General features: G+C 38.1%; 1 protein-coding gene across 1 annotated transcript in view; it reads left to right on the forward strand.

Annotated features, from left to right (window-relative positions):
- Positions 1-4,452: 4,452 nt before the first annotated feature.
- The window catches only part of LOC110110574 (zinc finger CCCH domain-containing protein ZFN-like), a 57,799-nt gene continuing 38,032 nt past the window's right edge, over positions 4,453-24,219 (forward strand). The window contains exons 1-4 of the mRNA XM_028694239.1: positions 4,453-4,635; positions 5,339-5,490; positions 19,821-19,931; positions 20,043-20,291. Coding sequence (XP_028550072.1) covers positions 4,521-4,635; positions 5,339-5,490; positions 19,821-19,931; positions 20,043-20,291 — 627 coding nt within the window. The 5' untranslated portion in view covers positions 4,453-4,520. The remainder of the gene's footprint in view (positions 4,636-5,338; positions 5,491-19,820; positions 19,932-20,042; positions 20,292-24,219) is intronic.

Consider the following 24,219-nt stretch of genomic DNA (forward strand, 5'->3'; position numbering starts at 1 on the left):
GAAAGTTCACCTTGAGTTCCCCTCACTCTCACTCTTGAAGGTTGTTTTAACGGAAGAATAACTTCGGCAAACTTAAAGACATCAACAAAAGACACAATATGCCTACAGTATTGCCAAATGAAAACCTTGCCGGAGGGGAAGGAGTAGGTGGATGTTGAATAACTCGCCATTGTCCGAAGATTTGGTGCTCGTCGATGGAGGTCGTCAAAGTGAAGAGGATTCGGTCGACGTAGTCGTCAATGGTGTGGTCGATCTCCAAATTGAGCTAGAAGAAGGGTGATCTCAACACATTTACTCGTCCTTGATGATCGTATACGAATCCATGGTCTCTTTCAGGATCGGCCATTCATGGGGAGTAGGCCACGATTGTGTATCTTCTTCCTTAGATGGTGTATGAAGGGAGAAGAGAAGGAGAGGAGGGAGACGTTGGGGTGGTCAGCCAAGGCTAAGGGTCTACGCTACTTTAATTTCAAGTTTTGGGTTTAGGTGGGTGGACGGAAAAAAATTAAAATCTGAAATTTAATTTCATATTTTATAATTAGAAAGGAGGGAATAATTTTGAAATTCGAATCTCCTCTAATGGAGAATAAGTGAGGCAGCACACCTTGAAAGGAGGGCGTTGATTGAGAGCATTAATGGGGAGAATTAATTAAGAGAGAGGGAATAGGGGGGTCGGCCAAAGGAGGGAGAGGAAGGGTGTTCACATTCAACCAATGTGTCTACATTCAATGAATGTGTGATTTGAAATTAAATCCAAATTAATTTCCGATTGGGAGCAATTTGGGGAGCTTCCTCAAATAGATTTATTAATTAGGAAAGAGTTTGAATTTCAAATTTATTTGAATTCAAATTATGAGACTTTCCAAATTAATAATAGGATAAATTAGGAAGATATTTAAGGCAATCTGAATTGAAATCAATAGACTTGTGGATGAGTGGGCCAGTGGCTAGGGTGGGGGGCTAGGTAGGCCAGCGGCTTGAGGTGGAAAGGGGAGGAAGGCCGGTGGTTTGAGGAGGGAGGCCAGTTGTTTTCGGGGAAGTTGGGGAGAAGACCAGCAGTTTGGGATTGAGGAAGGCTTGGCCGGCAAATGTGGGGGTGGAGGGGAGAGGTTAGGCCGAAAGTGGGGAAGGGTGTGGGTGGCCGGCATTATTGAGGAAGAAAAAGATAGATGATCTGTTCCGCTGCATTTGATGTTTATAGTAGCTCTGTGCGTCTGTTTTTTTCTATAGGTTTGGAAGAAAGTTCTGAAACAAATTCCAAAGCCAGATCCTTGAATCAGTTCAGTCAGTCTGAATGTTCAGGCCCCACGACCCGATGCGAGCGGGACCCGTCCCGGTCGGGTTAGGTCGTGACACGTCGGGTTCGGGCTTCACGGACAGGGAGGCCGGCGTCGTCGTCGAACTGGAGTTCTACGGGCAAAGGGAGGCCGAGGTTCACGGCAACAGGGACGGAGGAGAGAATGGAGGGGCTTCAGCTTCTCCTGCTTGCGCGAATTGAGGGAGATCGAGAGGGAGAGCGTCCAGTTTCCTCCTGGAGCTCGCAAGAAGAGGCGTGAGAGGGAGCTGGGGGTTCAGAACCGAGAGAGTGAGAGGGAGAGCGTGAAGTTCGGTCTTGACACCGTGAGAGAGAATCAGATCCAGACAGAGGGCGCGGGAGAGAATGCCAAAAACTGAAGGCCTTCATCATGGGTAAATCGAATCCATTACCGAAGGAGGAAGCCCGCTTCTTACTGTCTCTTACTTTGGTCTCCAAAATTACCCCGAAAGAGGCTTCTGCGCTGCTCGATGTCTGCCTGAATCGCAGAAAATCGCTGAGGCGATTGATTTCGGCTGAAACGAAGACTTCGTTCGATCGAAGCCGTCAAGATTTTTTCCTGATTTAGAAAAGAAATTCAAAATATTTAGAAAGTCAAATGGCTCAAACAAGGATCAAATTGAGCTGAATCAAATCAAATTCAGCTAAGGTCGGGTCAGACTCGGGTCTGAATTTGACTCGATCCAAACCAATTCGAGCTCGAGCCGGCGCAACAAAATTAATCGTATGAAATTGGGTTCAACACAATAACCAATTTAAATCAAATCAGGTACGACACGACAAAAACGAACTAATCGAGTCTAATTGAACACAGTCGAGTCTGATCCGGCTCGAGTCGGGTCGATTCGAGCTCGAATTGGGCTCGACGGAGTTCGATTAAATCGATCGAAAGTGCTTGAGGGAATTCGAGCCAAAATCGAGGTCAACAATCATAACCCTAATTTTTGTTTGGCCACTATTTTTTTATTACTTTCAATAAATTTTGGTACAATGAATCTGTTTTCTATAATAGCTTAAAAAACAGCTTTCTCTATAGGAAATTTATCACCACTTTTACAAAAAAAATACAATCATCCCAAACAGACCCTTAGTATCAAATAATTGATAATAGATCTTGAACTACTAAATTTGAATAACTATCTAAATGAATCACCAAAGTAATACCCTATCAATATATAATTAAGCTATCATGTTAGCATAATTAATATAAGAGTGTTGCATCGTGGAACATTCATGGCGGTAGAGAAATAAAATGCTTAACATCCTAGTTTTGATTGAAGATTCATCACACATATAAATAAAGAGAGAGTGATGCAAGAGTTATAAGAGACACCACAATTTTTATGTGAAAAATTCTCAAAAAGGGAGAAAAACCACGGGGAGAATCCATTAGTGTTTATTGTTTTCATCAGGAAAAATTATTGCGTCCTCCCACCTGACGTAGAGATGCGTCCTCCCAGAGCTAAAATCGCGCTAAAAAATGAGAAATACCAAGCAAATACCGAGCAATACCAAACAATAACGAGGAATATCATCATGTGAAGACCAATACCGAGTTATACCGAGCTATACCGATCAATACCGAGCAATACAAAAAAATACCTAGTTTTTCCTAGAGAAAACTCAGTATGTGCTCGATATTGCTCGGTATAGCTCGATATAACTCGGTATTGGTCTTCACATGATGATATTCCTCGTTATTACCAAATAATACCGAGCAAAAACCGAGTTTTTTGGCGGTGGGAGGATGCAATAATTTTTCCTTCATCGGGGAAAGGAATTAGTCTAATATAACAAATATACATCATATATAGCACATTACATAGTTAGAGTTCGAATAATCCAATTACATGAGAGATATTTTTAAGAGAATTTTAGCCTATTCGTTTGGCCAGTAGGATTATAGTCGGATGACTACAATCAGAGGGCCAGTAGTTAGGCAGAAGAAGGATGTTGGAAGGACAATAATCGAGTGACGATGGTCGTAGGGATCATATTCTGCAGGTGACAAAGATCAGAAGGATCGTAGTTAGTGGGCGAAAGTGGTTGGAGTGGTACATCGATGGTGGCGGGTGGAGGTCCCCATAACTAATGGCTGGTGCGTGGGTCATGTTTGACAGAAGTTCACCAACAATTGTGCTTGGGTAGAACTCTAGAATCCTTTAAGTCTTAGAGCTCTCTCTAATATCCAGCCAGAGGATCCTCTCATGAAGAGAGCATATGTCTATTTATAGATTTTGTGGGTGACACGCTCTACAAAATGGAGAAGATCTATGCCAAATTCAGAGTGCTTAATCAGACAACTCATATTGATTCCTCTGATTAAATAACAATTATTCATGCATTTAAGTGTCGTAATGAGGTCTGGATTAAGCAATCTTAAGATCGTTGTATTCGTCTCTTCTAACCACTTGAATCGACTATGATCATGCTATATTTGGATATCATTTGGTCATCTAATTTATACTTTGAATCTTTCAAATGTGCTTAGACCCCCTGATTTGGACCCATTTGGGCTCGGAATGATTTGATGTCGTTGTGTTCGTCTTTTTGATACATTTAGTTTGACTATAAGTTTGTTGAATTTGGAGTTTGGATGGCTCCAATTTAATTTTGATAGTTGTTAACTCATATATATTTTGAGATTTGTGTCTGATTAAGTGATTTTTTGTGACGTATCAACCAGATTGGTTTATAGTCATATCTAAAATGCTATTATGTTAATTTTTTTATGAATAATATTTTTTTGTTAAAATAATTCGAATAATCCCATATAAAATGATTTAAAAATATTTTAAATGAGTATTCTATATAATTAATTAATGTAATATAAATTTAAAATTTTTAAATCTCATTCTAATCATTTTCAAAATAAACATTTTATTATAATAAATAAATATTAAAATTATAAATAAAGAAAATTTTAATATTTTCATATAGTGTGTGATAAATACTCGAAGATTTGAATTGAGAAAGCTCTGCACCACCAAGTCAAAATACAGATCCCTTCCCTCCGGCGCCAATTCCTGCTTTCATGGACTGCTGTTAGCCTGTTACTACACCTTTTTTCTATACCCCTCTCCCATCCTTTTTTTCCTTTCCCCTTTCTCTCTCGCGCTCTCCTTTGGCGGTTACTTGTCGTCCAGTAGGCCGCCGCCGGTGGGGAAGCCGCTGGTGCGACGTCGTGTGAAGGCGGCGTTAGCTAATGGAGCTCAACGGCGGCGGAAAGAAAAAGAACAATGTTGAACCTACAAGGCGGACGGAATTAAACATTGCTAAAGCGTCTGCATCGTCACTTCGCCAGCTACCTCTCGGCGAAGGTCAGAGTCTAGGGTTTCGCTCCCTTTTCGCTCTCTTTTCGCTCCCTTCACCAAGTTATATTCTTGTCTCCTGCGGTTGCAAATGCCGCAGTATTTGCCTACAGCATTCGCGAGAAAAGCGAATTGTAAATTGAGTTGTTATGGGAATTGGGTTGATTTGTGATCTTAGTTCGGCGTTATTTTTTATAATTTTAATTTTATTTATAACCGGAATTTTTTTTTGGTTGCAGTAATTATCAATGCTTTTAGCGCAACATGTAACATTTTTGAGTTTTCTAATGGTTTGTATGTTTGGTTGGCTGTCTAGAGCTTAGCTTCGGTTTCCGCATGAGTCCAACGTTCTTTGTGAAAATCTCTTATTTTCGGCTGGCTTTCTTAGACAATCTCTCTCTCTCTCTCTCTCTCTCTCTCTCTCTCTCTCTCTCTCTCTGGTTTTATTCTCTTTTTTATGGCTCTGTTATTTTTTTGTTTCATGGGCGAGCTGATGTTGGCTCCGCGCTGAATCAATGAGAATTTGCAATCTGTTGAAACCATTAATATATGTTTCATTTGTCAGTTTGAATCCTTTTTTATATTCTGTTTTATCTTCTTCTTAATTAGTATTTTCTTTTCAGCGAATTCAGTTTTAACCCGAACATAATGAGGAGTTTATACAACCATGCGAATTGTGTTTAAAATTTGTGTTTATCTGGTGCTGATGCAGAGTCGATGCAGCAAATTAGTTCCAGGGCGGGCAACAACATGGACTCTGAATCTTATCCCGAACGTCCTGGAGAGCCAGATTGCCCTTATTACCTCAACAGTGGCTATTGTAAATTGGGAATGTATTGCGGATTTAATCATCCTCCCAGGGAGGTAGTAGATCAAGCCCTTTGACTTTATTTTTTTGAACTAAATTGTTGATCTTCGTCAGATTGCCGGAGTTTTTTGTTTTTGGAAATTTGTTTGTCTGAATTTGCTAATGATTGTATTATTTGCCATTTAATGTGATTTATCATGGTGTTACTGTCCATATTTGCTAAGCAAATATCAGTCAAAACGTAAAGGAGCCTGTGCCTACTTTCTCGTTCCTTTGCCTTTTTTTGGTTCTATTCCCGATAATCTTGTAACAATTACAACTCTTCTTACAGCTCTCCTGCTCGATAATATATCAATTGTTTGGGGTTTAACAAGAATTCTTCTTTTAATCTAATTGGTACGTTGTAAAGGGTTGGCGCTATGCCATGTGATGCAACTTTTTCTTATTAATTGATGAACTCCACGATGTTTTAAGAGAACTGGGTTCCAAAATGTATTGAACATTAGAGTGAAGTATGCACTTCTCAACGAGTAATGCTATACTCTCCTACGAAATGCCAAAAGTTTGGAATTTTCTTGAATGTTCTCCACAAATATGCAACACGCTTAAAGAATGGTCACATGGCTTCATACGCTTGGAGTGTGCCACTTAGGCTTGGGGCACACTTCTCAAGAAAAACACTAACATTTTTTATTTTCTTTTAAGAAGTATAGCACGTCTCTTTTTTACTTGGCTTATATAGCTTGGCTTTGCTTGGTTCCCCCTCATATTATGTTTTATATATATTATAGATCCATATCCCTCATATAATTTTCTATTTATTTTTTATAGTTCCAAATTGCTTGATTCTTACTAAATGACTTTGTTACCAGTAAAATTAAGCATTACCCTCTTTTGTTATGAACATGTTGCAAATCATTTGTATTGCTGATCATCTTGCGAGGTCATCTTTATTTTTTTTGACTTAAGTTTGCTTTCATTAAAAAATAGAATCATATATCAGATCTTATTTTTCTATATTTTTAAATGATATTGAAGGAGAAAAGTAGCACATTAAGGATGATACTACCCAAAGTGTTTGAGTTGCATTATGATAGGAAGCGCTTGTAGAAATAGAGGAAAACCTTGGCTGAAATTGAATTTCAGCAAAGTCCAAATAGTGATTGAGAAGAACGATGTGAAAAACTAGGAGAAAACTTTCTTAATTGATGATATATGGAAGAAAACGAACAAGTTACAATGGATATTCAATCGGAGAGGAAGGTCCATCTCTCACAAATCTCTAGCTGCTGGTTAGAGCCCAAACCATCTAGAAAATTCTAATTTCAGCAAAATCATACATAAACTAACCCTAAGTTTTACAAAACTACTTTAAACATACAAGCTCTAGTAATATACCCAAAACAACTCTCTAATTGATTTTTCCTCCTAAACCGCCCTTTGCTCTCTCTTCATTAAGCCGTGGGTCCCACCCCAAGGGAACAAAAGGTTGCTGGGCGGACCAGGCTTCTATTTGGAGTAAACATACGCCGGTCCCTTATGGAAAGATCAAAACTAATGCTTCACCCTCTCATTTGGCTCACATATAGCGTCATAGTCGGGTATGTTTTTCCATTTTATTAGCACGTTCTTGATTCCTCCTCGCTGTTGTATCCTTTTCAGCTCTAATAGTTCCAACACCACCTCCAAATCCTTTGTCACTGGTCTAGAATTACTCTGAACTAGATCATGATCCCCAATTGCTCTCATCCACTGTGACACATGGAACACTGGTATATGGTAGGGGTCGGGGGTGACCTCAACTAACAGGCTATGATGCACCGACAAGGACACGGCGACACGGACACGACACGACACGGACACGGGACACATTAATTTTTAAAAATATAGGACACGGGTGCGGCATGGACACGACATAATAATTTTTTAATGTAATATATAGAAATTAAGGTGATATTATAGTAAAAATGACAAGCAATAATAAATCAATTTCATGATAACTTGTTTAGCTTATAACATAAAGATGTTTAGTAAAAAATGTCTAGTACACATTTTTATTCCATGGCAAAAAACTTTAAGCAGATGTGCCTTCACCCTAGAATAAGATCCTTTGTAGGTTTGAATGACACATTCTCTCATCCTTCAAAGGTTTTTCCTAACTTTGTTACATGAATCCATAAAGGCTTATCAGTTTCTACAGATGGCTCTTTTAAACACCCACCTAATCCATTCCCGCCAGCAGGAGAGCTCATTTTGCTAACAAACCAATCATACATATGAATACATCAAATAAAATTAATATGAAGTGAAATCAAAATATCCCAATAATAAGACAACATGAATACAACAATATACCAGTCTGCCGAGGGGCGCTGCCGCCTAGCAGGGTTCGACCTGTAGTTCTGCTTGTTTTTAAAGTTCGTAAGTTGTTTGTATGGGAAGATACCGAGTGGTACTGAGCATGTACCTAGCAGTACCGAGCATGTACCTAGCAGTACTGAGCGGTACCGAGTATGTACCTAGCAGTACCGAGCATGTACCAAGAGGTACCGAGCATGTACCTAGCAGTACTGAGCATGTACCAAGCGGTACCGAGCATATATTGAGAAGTACCGAGCATGTACTGAGCAGTACCGAGTGTCGGACATGCGGAAAAAGGCTAAATAGAATGGATGATTTTATCATTTAATAACCGGACACGCGTGTCCGATTTTAATTTTAATTTTTTAAATTGCGACACTCCAATGTCGTGTCAGACACGTGTCCATGCCATGTTCGACGCGTGTCCGTGTCCGACACTGCATACCCTCTTTAAGCGGAGTGTCGGTGCATCATAGCTAACAGGTCACTGCTCCAATCTTCTCCAATATCTTATATGGGCCAAAGTATCTCGGAGCCTTCCTCTTATTAGTTACCATCCTTTGTCTATAGGGACAAAGCTTCAAGTATACCCTATCCACTATCTCAAAAATGAATGTCATTCCTGCACCCATATGTTTGTTTCTTTATGATCTACCAAGCCCTCAATAAGTGCCTTTTTAATTTATCCAACACCCTGTCCCTCTCCTCCAAGTACTGTTCCGCTAAAGAAACTGGTGTGCTACATTGCCCAAAGTGCACCAAGTGAGGTGAGTCCCTTATGCACAACACTTTGAAAGGAGTCATATGGGAAGCTGAATGATAAGAAGTGTTGTACTAGTATTCTACCCATGATATCTACTTGGCCCACGACCAAGGTTTCTCTAAAGGAAAACATTATAGGTATGTCTCCAAGCTCCTATTTATCACCTCTGTCTGTTTGTCTGTCTGAGGGTGGTAAGTAGTGCTCCTCTTCAACACTGTTCCCTGTAACCTGAAGAGTTCGCTCCAAAAATGATTGAGGAAGAACTTATCTCGATTTGATATTATAGACTTCGATATCCTATACAGTCTGACCACCTCTCTGATGAATGTCGTTGTCACTATTACGGCTGTGTAAGGATATTGTAGAGGGATGAAATGAGCATACTTTCTCAATCTGTCAACCACCATCAAAATCACTGTAATCCCTCTGATCGTGGTAACCCATCTGTAAAATCTATGGTGACCTCCTCCCACACTCTATCTAGAAGAGTTAAGAGTTAAAGTTATGCCCTTGGAGCCATGGCCATGTATTTATTCCTCTAGCATATCTCACATGTAGCCACCATCTCCTCCACATCCTTGTACATCCCCTTACAATACAATTTTGCTACCAATCTCCTATATATCTACTACACACCAGAATGGCTCATAACCGCGCTCCTATGAAACTCTTGCAGCAGTTGTGGAATATGGATTAAGTTCTATGGCAACACAAGCCTCCCCTAGTACAACAGTCTCAGCCCTTCTAGGGAATAGCTAGGGTGGCTACTCTCAACCCTTAATAGATCCACCCTAATCCTCCTCAGCTTGTTGTCTTGCATACTCTCCTCTTTAATAGCTCCCAATCCAACATCATTGGTATCAAAATGCTAACTCCTGGAGCTCCCTCGCACATCTAGATAGGGCATTAGCTACCTTGTTCTCTAACCGCGGTTTATAATGGATGTCAAAATCATACCCCAACAACTTTGACAACCACCTTTGATGCTCCTCGGTTATCATCATATACTATAACAGGTACTTCAAGCTCCTCTGATTTGTCCTGACAATAAAATATCGACCAACAAATAAGGCCGCCACTTTTGAATGGATAACATGATGGTCATTAGCTTCCTCTCATAGTCTAACTTCAGCCTAACTCAGACGTCAACACCTGGTTGAAGTAAGCTATGAGCCTCTGATCTTTCATGAGCACTGCCCTTAATCCATATCCGAAAGCATCAATCTCCACCACGAAAGTTTGGCTGAAATCTGGTAAGGCTAAGATTGGTACTGTGTTCATGGCATTCTTCAATCTCTCAAAGGCTTGAGTAGATGCCTCTCTCATAAGAAGCTATCCTTCTTCAACTGTTCTGTTAATTGCCAAGTTATGGTGATGTATCCCCTCACAAATATCCCTAAGTACTTAGTCACTCCTAGGAAACCACACAATTCCCTCAGATTCCTAGATAGAGGACATTTCAACATTGCTTTAATCTTGTCATGATCAGCGACCACCATCTCCTGAGATACCACGTGCCCCAAGTACTCCACATTTGCTTGTGCAAAACTACACTTTTTTAGGTTGGCCCTTAGCTGATGATCCTGTAACACCTCTAAGACAACCCTCAAGTGCTGTAAATGCTCCTTATTCGACCTATTGTATACCAAGATGTCATAAATAAAAACCAGAATAAATTTTCTAAGGTATGGTTAGAATACCCTGTTCATGAGATTGAAAGGTAGTAGGGGCGTTGATGAGACCAAACAACATCACCAAGAACTCATAGTGTTCCTCATATGTCCTGAATATCATCTTTGGGATATCTTCCTTTCTCATCCTGATCTGATGGTACCTAAACTTCTGGTCCATCTTCGTGAACAACACTGCTACACAAAGCTCGTCCAGCAACTCATGTATCACTAGAAGAGGAAAGGAAACTTGTATAGCATAGTCTTCTTATTCAGGTCCCAATAATCTACACAAAATTTTTAGCTCCCATCCTTTTTCTTGACCAGTAAGACTGGGCTAGAAAAAGGACTCACGCTCAGCCTAATCATTCCTACCTCTAACATCTTCCGGATCAGCTTCTCAATGTCATCCTTCTAGATTTGACAAGGGTAATATATAAAATAGATCTATGAATGAAAATATACATGCCACATTCAAGCAATGATGGTAAGAAAGTTGTAGCACATGCAATTTGCATGCAACAGACTCTTAGCACTTGCTGGCGATTACAAAAGAGCCTTCGTAGGCATAGTAGCAGTAAGCATCAATGGGTGATGGATGCTATATCATCCCTGTAATCAACCACCGTTCAATGCCAGGTAAATACATTGATTTCTTCATAATCAAGGGTGGCCGATATGCAATAAATACAAACACATGTGGAAATTCTTATAAGCCGTTGTAGAGGACCCGTCATAAGCTCAACATGTATGCAAATAAGTACATGAAGAATGGTGGTAAAGACAACATGTCCTTAGCACATTCGGGGTACATACCAATTATCGTGGCAAAGGCTACACCTCCATGAGCAACAATTGTCCAACATCCGTCAAACACATCGGCCCTCTATATGTAAGGATAGATGATACGTAGTGAAGTACAAATATCTAAGGGGTTGTAGAATACTCATTATACATACTACATGTTATTTGCAAGCAGAAGCAAATGAGATACGACAAGTACAAAGTATCTACAAGTCGTTATAGAAAAGCTGTTGAGCACCCAATGCATCATCTACAGGGCGAATGCAGAAGAAAACTGTAGTAGATACGAGCTCATACAAGATGCTGTAAAAGATCTGTAATACATACAAGCTCTCTACGAAGATAGATGTACGTGTCACATGCACTTATGGGTAGATACAGAAAGACTTCAGTAAATGCAATATTCTGAAGTCAATTTTAGTCTGTGAAAGAATACATCTACATCTACCTGCCTACCTGTAGCAGTGGCGGATGTACTGCATGAGCCAAAGACCACAGCAAAGCGCATGAAGAATACTACAGATACAAGCTCCCATGAACTTTTGCTGGAGCCCCGCTATGAATATTACATACTATCTATGAATAAATGTAAGAGAACAACAACAAATGTCAACACATACAAATGCAAGGCAGGAGATTTGTTAGTGCACTATAATCCACCTGGAGAAAGTAACAAAAAATGCACGACAGTCTACCTATACAAAGCAACAAACAACTCAATTCAAAAGCTGCTATAAAATGCCACCGGATCCGCAACATCCTTACAAATAGACAGAAGGCATTTACAAATATTTCAAAATACCCTCGTACGCGCATCGTAGTTTGTATACACCTAGGTACACTAAAAGGGGTAAAAACAATCATAAAATCCGCATGGGCCCTGACGAACGTGTTATTGATACACATGTGATATCTAGGGATGCTGTGCGGGTCAATAAATTTGAATCAGATCCTCCTAAGCTGGTAAATAGGAGTCGACAATGTTCAATAAATAATTACAAAATGCCCCCAAACACCCGCATGGGCCTCGTCGAGCGTGTTATAAATATACACATGACGTCTAGGGATGTTGTGCAGGTTAACAAGTGAATTCAAGTTCGAACCCGACCCTCCTATGCGGATCAATAAGAGTCAACAAGGTTCGAACCTTTAAATAAATACACGGTTGTGACAACTGGTGTATTTGTTTTAATACATTCATATTAGGCCTTCAAGGCCTATAATTAAGAGAATTCACTAATAAGGGCATAAAGCTTATGAAACCTGATCCTCCTAAGCAAGTAAATAGGAGTGAACATGGTTCGAACCATCAGAAAAATATGTGATCACGAAGTTGACCGGAATATTTATTTTATATATCATATTAGGCCTTCAAGGCCTTTAACAAAGAAAATTCACAAACAAAGGCACGAAGCCTGAAAAACCCGATCCCATATTAACAAATTGATAGGGTCGACACGGTTTAATCAAATGGAAATGATCCCAAACACCCTAATGATGGTTGTGTTGAATGCAAATCTCAACCGGAGGGGTTAATTCCAAGTATTTAAATTCTTTCCAAGTGCCACCCAAATATTACAATCTCAAAAATCCAAAAATCTAAAAAAATATTTAACATTGAAATCCAATCATCAACAACTTAAAGCAAAATTCATCCACCATCCGCAACAGTTTGTCGAGATAGACAAATTAAAATTTACTTCAGCTCATATAGAGCTAAATGCTTAGTCGAAAATATTATTAGGATAAATTCTCAAACAATCTCATGCCATTAAGGACGTGGTACGTGTCCTCTAACCGGCGGTTTTGCCACCAAATGTCACCGTAGGATAAACGGTTATGACCCGGGACCCTTTGAATCGAGTGATTTTGCCGCCAAATGGCATCACGAAATACCGGTTATGTCTAGAGTCAATACATTCATTATTGGCATCAAATCCTTGAGATATGAATCAATAGGATATGATCGATAGGGCACAAAGCCCTCTGTTAGCTAAGGTGGATTCAAATTTATCCACTTAGACAAACATTCAGCTCAGGTCTACAAGGTACCCTTGGACGAAGCAACCCATGACTACTGACAAGGATCCTTCTGTCAGGTTGGGTCGACTACCTCGTCTGACTAAGTAGACAAGGGACCATGATGGTCCGGGATGACGGAACTATGGGATCTTGATCGGGTCCATCATCCATTCCCCCACTATCCGCTTTAAGTGCAAGGTGGTGAAATTTTCATTTTTAAATATCAAACTTTTCAAATTTCCAAATCTAAACCCAATTCCCAAATTCCTTAAACCCATGCTGTTAGTATATGCCGGATACCACGTATCTACAGATACAATGTATTCATCAACGACTAGCCTTAATCGGAAGTTCTCTCTCATTATCGGGAGGGGTAATTAACTATAGGAGCTTGCGCCTATAGGAAACCAGAACTAAGATCATAAAGTCCTGCAAAATGAGGGTGAAATCTCTGGGTAGTGTCTTATCTACAAACCCATTTGCCTTCCCAAAATTTACCCCGAAACTAATTCCATTAAAACTCCTCCCTGAAAAAAAAAGAAAAAGCAATTAGCGCGCGGAGGCCAGGGCCAAATTTTCAAAGCCCACACCCTATTCCAATCATTCCAACATTCCTCTCCATCTCCTATCGTAGCACACAAGGCCTCACCCAAACATCAAACTCCCCACTCCAAACATCCCCTTCACATTTAAATCTAACCTAAACAACCCTTCCATTGCACTTCCAACTCCAAAACACCACCAACAACAACACAGTTTTTCATCCTCCCTCTCTCCATATTATTATTATTATTAATAATTAATTAATTATTATTAATTAAAAAAAAAGAGAAAGATGAAAAAAGAAAGAATGAAAAAAGAAAAACAGAGAAGAAAAAATTAAATAAAAAAGAAGAGAAAAGAGAGTTTTTGTTTTGTGTACGATCATCTTCGCCCTCGCATGTCACTAAGATATAATGATTTCTAAACTCAAGAATCTCCCAAAATCCTGTTTTCTAAGCTTACAACGCGGTGAGCAAGTGAGCAACCACCTATGCGCGCTTTTTATAGCGTGATGAGAGGAAACTCATTGCGATGCTTGCGATGATGCGGGTGGGCCTTATACACGTTTTTCTTAGCGTGACAAGGTAAAACCTAAGTAACCGTGTATGTGCTTCTATGCCTATAAGGAAAAACTGCACATTTTTATCCAGGTACACCTAAAGACCCATGCACGTCTTTATTGACGCGATGATATAGAAGATAACGGTCGTGGCGTCACTCGATACCGACTAGGTACGTCTTTCTTGACGTGGTGGGCATGCCCAAAATTCCCTTAAATGGGGGAGACGTTAGGAGATTGCCAAATTTTTTAGCAAACATGGGACTTGACTTGAACGTATAACATGGGACATAATTTGCACAAAAGCAAGGGTTCAAACTTAAATAAAACTATAGGGAACTGGATTTAAGTTAACTAAATACCATTTGCAAAATCGAAGAAGCTAAGTATCGTTTGTAATGAACTTATAATGTAATCGGCAGTTCACTTACAACCTGCTTATGAATAAAGAACAATAATAGATTATCTGTAATAAGTGTGACAATCCATTTATTGAAGGAGTGTGACAATCCACTTATTGAAGGAGGTGGGATAGTTGTGATGAATATATCAGTCCATCTATGTGCTTACAATACATACAAAAGGCTATCCACTTATTAAAAGCAAGGAGGCTTGTGATTAATGATGTAACTTGCATATAAGCATAAATGAGACCTGTTAATGCGCATACCAACTTGTTTACAGAGAATTAGAAAACTTGCATTCAATACAACTCTCCTATAGACAACGATAGATGAATAACCATCACGGTCAAAGTCAATCAAGCATCTAGCAAAAGCACAGTGCAACATACGATCAATGCAAACATCCACTGACGGTTCACCTACGGGTAAGAGTCAAGAACCCATCATGTACATAATACCTCACATACAAATGGTGGAAGGAGGTTTAATTCAAACGTTATAGCTTGTCAAAGGGCAAGGGCAATAACCTTTGATGAAAGTATCCATGTTACCATACAACAACAAACAACAATCACCTTATGGGCCACAAGGGTCTCTGAACATATGTTCAATAGTTTTCTATGAACACAAAGTCAATGTGCAGTGAACATGACAACTCGCCAGCCAACATGCATGAAAAACTCAGCATAGAATGCAGCTTATCCAACTGTCCACATTAACATACAAATAAACACCCTAAGCTTTCCTACAAATGGTGGTATTCCCTACAGATGTACATAGACATCATGCAATAAATGCCAGAGCATTCATATAGACAACAACAATCAAGCTTTCAGTAAATACACTAGTATCCTACAAGAAAAGGAAGTCGATTCATCATAAATACGAGCACCTATGAGCTACTACAAGACCCGTAATGTACATAACATGCTATATATGAGCAAATATATAAGAGTTGTGATAAATGCAAACATCTATGAGCCACTGTAGAAAATTAGTCATGTACACATCAATCTGGCTACAAGCTAAGCTGATGATTTCTAAATGTTCATTGCTAACAAAGCTTGCATAGGCAACATAGCATGACAGCTCGGTTGCAAAAAGAAATGAGCAACCCGTAGCCAACGCTACGACCCGACTACAATCAAGATATGCGTTGAATGCAGTCCACGTGTGGTGGGGGAAAGAAATATAGGGGAGCCTATACCCCTCGCCCGCATGGGTGATAAAACTGAACGACGACCCACTAATTCATGAATGATGCGACTAAGATGAGGAAGAACAAACTCTTACATTTCAAATTAAACTAAAAAGAAGAAAAAAAAAACATTACAAACGACGACGGATTACAACTTTTGACTCAAAATCAAAGACACCCTAAAGTTGCTTTACTCAAAGACGAAAGATACAGATGGAGTGACACTTGCGAAGAGACGAAATAGATTAGAAGTCGAGACGTAAGGTTGGAAAGAGCTCGTAAGATTTCCGGAGGGGATGAGAAAGAAGACGGACAAAGCTCGCAAGCTTTTTCATGAAACCCGTATGTTTACATTTCCAAAAATCACATAACATTCACTACTTTAAAATATTACAAGCCCCTCATATATATAGGTATGAAAGGGGAATACAAAAGGACACACAACATTAATTTTCACAAGAACCTAAACATCACAAGCATGGAAATCCTCCCATGCTAATCACGAAAAACCACCCAAGCCCAGGAACCGAAGGAGCAGCCGCGGGAGACAAGGAGGCCGCACGGAACCAAGGCGCCACAGCCACGAGAAACATCCCAGGCTCGGAAAACCAGCAGCCGGCCGGAATTCCAAGGGGCAAAGGCACACAAAAAAAACTAAAGCTCATGGTGGAAGCCAAGGAGCCACACATGGGAAAACCAAACAACTTCTTGGGATTCCAAAAGCCCTTTTGGAAACCCAAGAGACAACTTAAATGAAGATATTAAAAACTATAATAAAAAGTACATTAAATAAAATATAACTATGAATTAAAACTTAGCTAATAATGAGCTAACACTTAGTTCAATAAATGAACTAAAGACCATCTCATAAATGAGCTAAAATTTCAGGTCAAATTGATTGAGCTTGTAAACTCGGGGGAAGTCAAAATTGATTTATTTTGGACATGAGTTGACCCCCCTTTGTCTACATCAACGTGCATGCAACAACTGGTGAATTTTTGAATGTCTGCTAACGATGCACTAAGCTTGCATTATACGACGGCTTACTTGCAAGAAGCAACAAGCAACCTGAGGCACAACACTACGATTCACCTATAAGCAGAAATAGAGAATTTGCAGTATAAAATGCGGGCCACTGGTAAACTGAGGTAATAGATTTGCGGTGCCAAGCTATCAAATCGAATAAACCAGCTTGTTTGCAAGTGACGGGTAGAAGGCTCCCTACGCATTGCACAACTTATTAGCAAGTTGAAATATATTCTTGCAGGTTGAATACTTAAGAAGATGGCAACATGCAGAATATAAAATGAGCAAAACTATAATGTCGATGCGCTACAATGAAACTTAGCGCACTGCTAAATCTTGTGACCAGATCCGCAACATTTGTACAAGTGGACATAAAGCATGTGTAGGCTTTTAAATAAAATTTTGAAACTAATCATATTTGAATATTGCAAAAACACTCCCATGAATTGAAATGCGCGCTGATGCATTCAATCATGCATATATATGTTGTAAAATACAAAACATATCATGCAAGCATATTATCCAACATATAAAATATACCGTATAGCGGCAGCGTGTTACATTAACTTGCAAATACATCATACACTACATGAGATCACTGAATTATCATGCAAATGTGTGTTGTGCACAAATAGGCAATACATGAATGCATTATACATGTATGTCATGTATATATATCATATGTTATGTTAATGCATTAACCCTGATGAAGCATAGCGATTCATCATGCAAGCACATCAAATGATGCGTAAATGCACATGTCAGCATACATGTATTCCTGCAAATATATAGCTACAGGTGCGAGTATGTCAACATACAGATGAATACATCAGTGTGTATGTGAGCATGTAAATATGTCATAGACATCCATTGCATTGCATACAAATGGCTACCATACAAATATATTATGCAAAATGTATGCAAAAGTATATACCTGTATGTGCTCCAACGAGCGTGACATATACACACATGTGATGTTTGAGGATGTTGCGCGGGTCAAAAAATGAACTTAAGTTCAAGTCTGGTCCTCTGTCGGCAAAGAGACAAAGTTGATACAGTTTGAATCGTTGAACAAATATACGGTCGTAACGCCGATCAAAGTTTTTGTTTCATACGTTTATATGAGACCATCAAGGTATATAACAAGAAAAATTCATTAATAAAGGCATAAAGATGTTGACAAACTTGATCCTCTGTCTACAAGTAGACAAAGCCGACAAGGTCTGATCAATAAGCAAGATTATCCATAATCACCCCGATGATGATCGTGTTGATAGAAAATCTCAATTGGATGGGATCCCAAATATTCAAAATCCCTCCAAAATTCCTATAAAATATAAGAATCTAAATTGACTTTAATGTCACCCGATGATGGTCATGTTGAGTGTAAATCATAATCGGAGGGGTTACTTTTCAAATTCTCTTAAAAACTTCAAAGTTTCATATTCATGAAGTATATAAATATTTAACATTCAAATAAAACAACTAAACACTTAATATAAAATATCCACTATCCGTAGCAGTTTGTCGAGTTGGACAAGTTAGAAAATCACTTCAGGTCACAAAAAGAAAATGTCTAATCGAGAATATTACTAGGATTCATTCTCAAATCATCTCTTGCCACTAAGGTCATGGCACGTGTCCTCTAACTAGTGGTCTCATTGCCAAATGGCATTACATATCAACGGTTATGATCGGGACCCTCTGATCGTGTGGTTTCTTTGCTAAATGACATCATTAAATTACGATCATGGTTAAAGCCCGTATGTTCTCCAACGATACTAAATCATTGAGAAATGAATCAATATAATATGATCAATAGGGCACAAAGCCCTATGTTAGCTAAGGTGGGCTCAAATCTGTCCCCTCAAGCAAATATCCACCCCAAGTCTACAAGGTACCGTTGGACAAAGCAACTCATGGCTACCGACAAGGATCCTTTGGTCAGATTGGGTCGGCTATCTCATTTGACTAAGTAGACTAGGGATCATGATGACTCGGGACGATGGATATGATCGGTTTTATCATCATTCCCCCACCATCGGTTTTAAGTGCGCAGTGATATAAATTTCAATTTTGAAATATCAAATTTTGCTGGTACTGTACACCAAATACTATGTATCTATTTGATGACTTGCCTTAATCGAAAGTTCTCTCTCGCTCTGGGGGGGGGGTTTGGTAATTAACTATAAGGGATTGCGCTTATAGGAAACCTGAACTCATTTCATAAAGTTCTCGCAAAACAAGGTTGAAATTTATGGTTAATGTCTTATCTAAAACCTAATCCGCCTTCTAAAAATTTGCCTTGGAACCTACTCATTAAAACTCTCATCAACTATCCGAAAAAAGGAAGGGGATGTAGAGAGGCTAGGTCACGAATTTTCGGAGCCATAGTGAATTAGAGCTTGCACCAATAAGCTGGAGCAAGAAAGATCCTGATCCCAAAAAAAATTATGGGAATTGTCATGAGGTTTTATATAATACCCAATCAGACAAATATATTACTGAATTGGACCAAAAAACTACTATACAAGAAAATTGCTTAAATGGTGGCTACTGTGTCACTTCTATCTTGCTTATGTCTTGACTATAATTTTGACATGAATTGTCTTTAAAACGTGACAACCTATTTTGGAGGCAGATATGTGTCCAACACAAACTCAAGGTAATTTTGAAGCACCATTGCTTTAGAGATTGAGAATATTTATTAGTATTAATGTAATCCCGATCTTATTGCATGTGTGAATTTTCATAGTTATGTTTCTTCCTAAGTGTAGGGTGGCAAGGATGATTTCTTTCTCTAATTCGTAGATTACCATGTTAGTGCTGCAGTCACTGCATGGACCACCATAATATATTCCTTTTGGTTGGACTTCATCACAAAAGATACTTTTTACATTTCCGTTCTTCACAATTTCTCTGGCTTATTTGCACTGGTTATCTAATATTTTTTTTCTCAGTGAGCATTAAGTTATCTTGAACTTGTACTGTGATTTAACGTGAAATAAGCTTCTCTCTTGTTTTCTACTTCATCAGCACTATCTGGAGACTGGAAAATGCAATTTTGGACCTGCATGGAAATTTCATCGCCCTAGTTATAATCCCGGAATCAGAAAATTAAATTCCCTAGGCTATCCTCTTCGTTTGGTATGGGATTCCTGCTGATAATATTTATGTTCTTAAACTTTTAAGTTTCTATTCATTTAATTCATTTCTTTATTCTATGATATCTGATTTATCTTCTTCTATCTTTTTAAGAATGTGATTGATTGCAAATTTTATTTAACAAATGGATGGTGCAAGTTCAACAAAACCTGTACATTTAACCATCCTGAGCCATCTAATTCAATGCCCTGGTGGCTTTCACGGACAACGCCAAGCCAAACATTATGTCCTGGGGAACTGACTTCTTTCAATGCGAGCCCTCATTGGCAAGTTCCTTCAAGCTATGCGCAAGTAATTCTTCCTCAAGGATTGGCTCAAGTTCCAAGCTGGAATACATTTCCTGTAAGCCTGCATAATCTTTTAGTTGTGATTGTTACTAGGACTTTTTTTTTTCTTTCCTTAAAGGCTTAGCATGGTTTTTGATGCTATTTATGTCCAAGATGCTATAAACGTGGCGAGCTTCTGCTAAAAAGATTTGTGCAAAAAACTTTGCACAAAATTAGTTGAACACCTAATGTCGTACTCAATATGGATGATTGGAGAGTTAGGGCTCACATAGCCAATCCAAATAGTTGCAATGACACTGTCATGATTCTTAGAAGGAAATTGTAGTTATTGGTGTAAAAATGGCGAGATGACGGTTCTCCTAACCTTACTAGATTCATTGTATTTTATAGTGATTCTTTATGCTATTAGTGTAGTAGGCACCAGATAAACACTTGTAGAGATTGAGAAACTGCTAATTCAATTACTTCATAAACGATTTTTTTTATCTATAATCTGTATAATCACATATGCCTTTATAGTTATTTAACAGATAGTTGACATATCATGATAGAGGAACTTGTCCTTAAAAAGGGGCCCACTTGGGGAACTTGCTCGGGGATTGCAAGGGAACTTTCTTGAAATGATTGATTGGCATCACTTGTCGGGCCTTCCAAGGAGCTTGCCCTGCACAGGGCTAATTGAGGATTCCTCTTAGAGCTAGCCGCTTGGCACCATCATGTGCCTAGACTATATCTTAGTCACTCGCTCTCGCCCAGGGAGACCATTCTCACCAAATTCAACCCTACGGAGGCACCTTCTCATGGGACCCTTAGTTTGACTTGCCGCAACTAGTCGAGCAGAAGCTCTTGTCACGATCCGGTCCAGAGACTCGAATTAATGAGGCAGGACTAGATGGTTGGACGGTTATTTAAATTTTCAATTACTAACTAACTATTTCTAATAAGTAGAAAGAGCCACTAAAAACTCAAAAAATATATAAATACCTTTCTATTGGAGTGTCTCGCTTATGATATATATTTTCTTTTATTCTGTTTATTTTAGTTAATTGAATTATACCTAAAAAATATTTTTTAGTAGGAAGAATAAGTCATAACATAACTCATTGAGTAATTAATGCTTCTAAAATTATAGTAACACTAGACCTTTGAAACAATATGCTTGCTCATTTTCAAATATAAAATAATTTCATTTAAATTAATATCATATATAATCATCAATGTTATGTATGTCATATCTTTATCCATATCTTTTTTCTTTCTCATAAATAATACAACTATTATAGGATCCATCGTCTAAAATAATACCAATGAAGGTACTCATTTTCTTTTTCTTTTTTCTATCACTATAGGAAATTAATTGAATACCGGAGGTATTTTAGGTGGTTAGTTGACCACCAGAACTACCAGCGGTTAAACTGGCAGTTTGACTGCTGCTATTAACTGGAGGTTCAATTGCCTGTATTAAAATCTAATCGTCGGATGTTCCGGCGGTCAATTGGCCGCCAGAAATACCACAAGTATTGTCTTTTTGTGTCGGCTTTTACCAGTGGTTTAGCCTTCGTTTTTAAGTAAAAAGTTTCTGGCGGTTAAAATCGCCGTAAAACCGCTAGAAAGCTCCTAAAATTGAACACCCCCTCCCTTCTTCCTCACGTGGCTCATTTTCTTTAGTCTAGATGCCCGGTTAAAATTGTCGGAAAACCGCTAGAAAGCTCCTAAAATTAATGTTTATCTATTTGTGATTGAAACTATGCGAGAAGGAAATATTGGCGGATGTCTATTGATGCTTATGTGTATCTAAGTGAATATATAAGGGCCCGATTCTAAATGAATGAATGATGCTATATATTGAGTCATAAGGATCTAATATTGGTACGCGTTGGAGTTATAAGAGCTTGATATTGATGGGTTGTGCATAAAGAGTCATAAGATTTTGATTATGTATCTATTTTGAGTTTGTGAAATATTTGAGAGGCATAACTGTAATAGCCTCAAAATTGAATTTCATTGAAATTTTTATAAACTTGAAATTTTGGCTAGGTGTGCTATAACGTCAAGCTCTTAGGTTTACAAGGGTATGACTTTAGGGTCTTGAGCTTTGTATTATTGAGTTAGAAATTAAAAAAAAAAAACATCTAAACCCATTTTGATAAAACTTCACCCTAAGCTATCCCTCCCCATTTTCCCTTTGCTTGGCCAGATGAGAATAGTAGAGAGGAGAAGACATGACAAGAGAGGAGAGAGAAAGCGGGGTTCAGGGCAGCATATTTTCCATCGCTCCAGTTGTGAAAAATACTCTAATTATGATAGGTAACTTTAATTCTATTTTTATTTTTGATGATTTTGAGTTTGTCTATTTTAGTCATGGTAGGATTCAAGGCTACGACTATCGGTGCCCCATATCATTTTACTTTAGTCATGGATGTTCTCAGTAGACATTTGCAAGAGGATGTACCTTAGCTTATACTTTTTGCTGATGATATTCTTCTTGTTGATAATATTAGAGAGGGAGTTAAAGGTAAACTTGAATTATGGAGGTCAACCTTTGAATCTAAAGGTTGATTTTGAGAAAGCCTTAAGCCAATATCATTTTGCTTTAGTCATGGATGTTCTCAGTAGACATTTGCAAGAGGATGTACCTTAGTTTAAAGAGGATGTACCTTAGTTTATACTTTTTACTGATGATATTCTTCTTGTTGATAAGACTAGAGAGGGAGTTGAAGGTAAACTTGAATTATGGAGGTTAACCTTAGAGTCTAAAAATTTTCGCTTGAGTAGATCTAAAACATAAATATATGGAATGTAATTTTAGTATAATACATCTAGTGAGGGGATTGTGACTTTGGGTGATCAAGTCATTAATAAGAGTACCATTTTAGATATATTGGATCTATTATTCAGAGTGAAGGTGAAATAGATAGAGATGTTATCAACATAATTCAAGTTAGATGGTTAAAGTGGAGGAATGCATCGGGCTTGTTGTGTGATAGAAAAGTCCCCCTCAAAATTAAGGGAAAATTCTATAAGATGATGGTGAGACTTGCAATGTTTTCTGGTGCCGAATGTTGGTCATTAAAAGAGAAGCATAATACTAAGTTTTGCATGGATAAGTCGCCTTAGATGGTTTAGTCGCTTAAAATGGCGGCCTTCTGATAACCCGATTAGGGAAGTTATTGTATTAGATTTGACTTATGTTAAGAAGGGTAGAGGTAGACCTAAAACAACTTGATTAGAAAATATTAAAAATGACATTTCATTATTAGATTTAAATGAGAATTTAACTTTAAACAATATAATGGAGAAAAATGATTCATGTAGCCTAGTGGGATAAAAGCTTGTTGTTGTTATGATTCATAAGAAGATAAATATTTTACGCATTCATGAAACTAAATAGGTTGGAGAGAAGACTAAGAAGATTGATAGTTTAGAATTTAAACTTTGGTATTCTAGTAAAAGTCGTACTAGAAATAGTGTAGGTATGATTATAGATAAGAGTTTGGTGGATAATGTTATAAAAATTGATAGAATTAAAGATGAAATTATAGCTTTGAAAATTATTATTGATGGTAATATTATTAATATTATAACGGCTTATGCTTCTCAAATAGGTTTGGATGTGTGTTTAAAATTAAAATTTTAGAATGACTTGGAAGAATTAATTCAAAAGATGTCTCTTGAAGAAACAATTTTTATTGGAGGAAATTTAAATAAATATATTGATAGAGAGGTAAAAGAATTTTAAAAACATTCATGGTGACTATGAGTTTAGAGCGACTAATAAAAATGATAAGATTATATTAGATTTTTCCTTAGCTTATGATTTTGTAATTGCTAATATCTTATTTAAGAAAAGACATGAGCATATCATCACTTATAAGAATGAATATAATAAAACTCAGATTGATTATTTTTTTTATAAAAAATAGATCGTTTAAATTGAAAAGATAGTAAAATTATTCTGAATGAAAGATTATATATCCAACATT

The sequence above is a fragment of the Dendrobium catenatum genome, unplaced genomic scaffold (genome assembly GCF_001605985.2).
Source record: "Dendrobium catenatum unplaced genomic scaffold, ASM160598v2 fragScaff_scaffold_421, whole genome shotgun sequence".
Taxonomy (NCBI): domain Eukaryota; kingdom Viridiplantae; phylum Streptophyta; class Magnoliopsida; order Asparagales; family Orchidaceae; genus Dendrobium; species Dendrobium catenatum.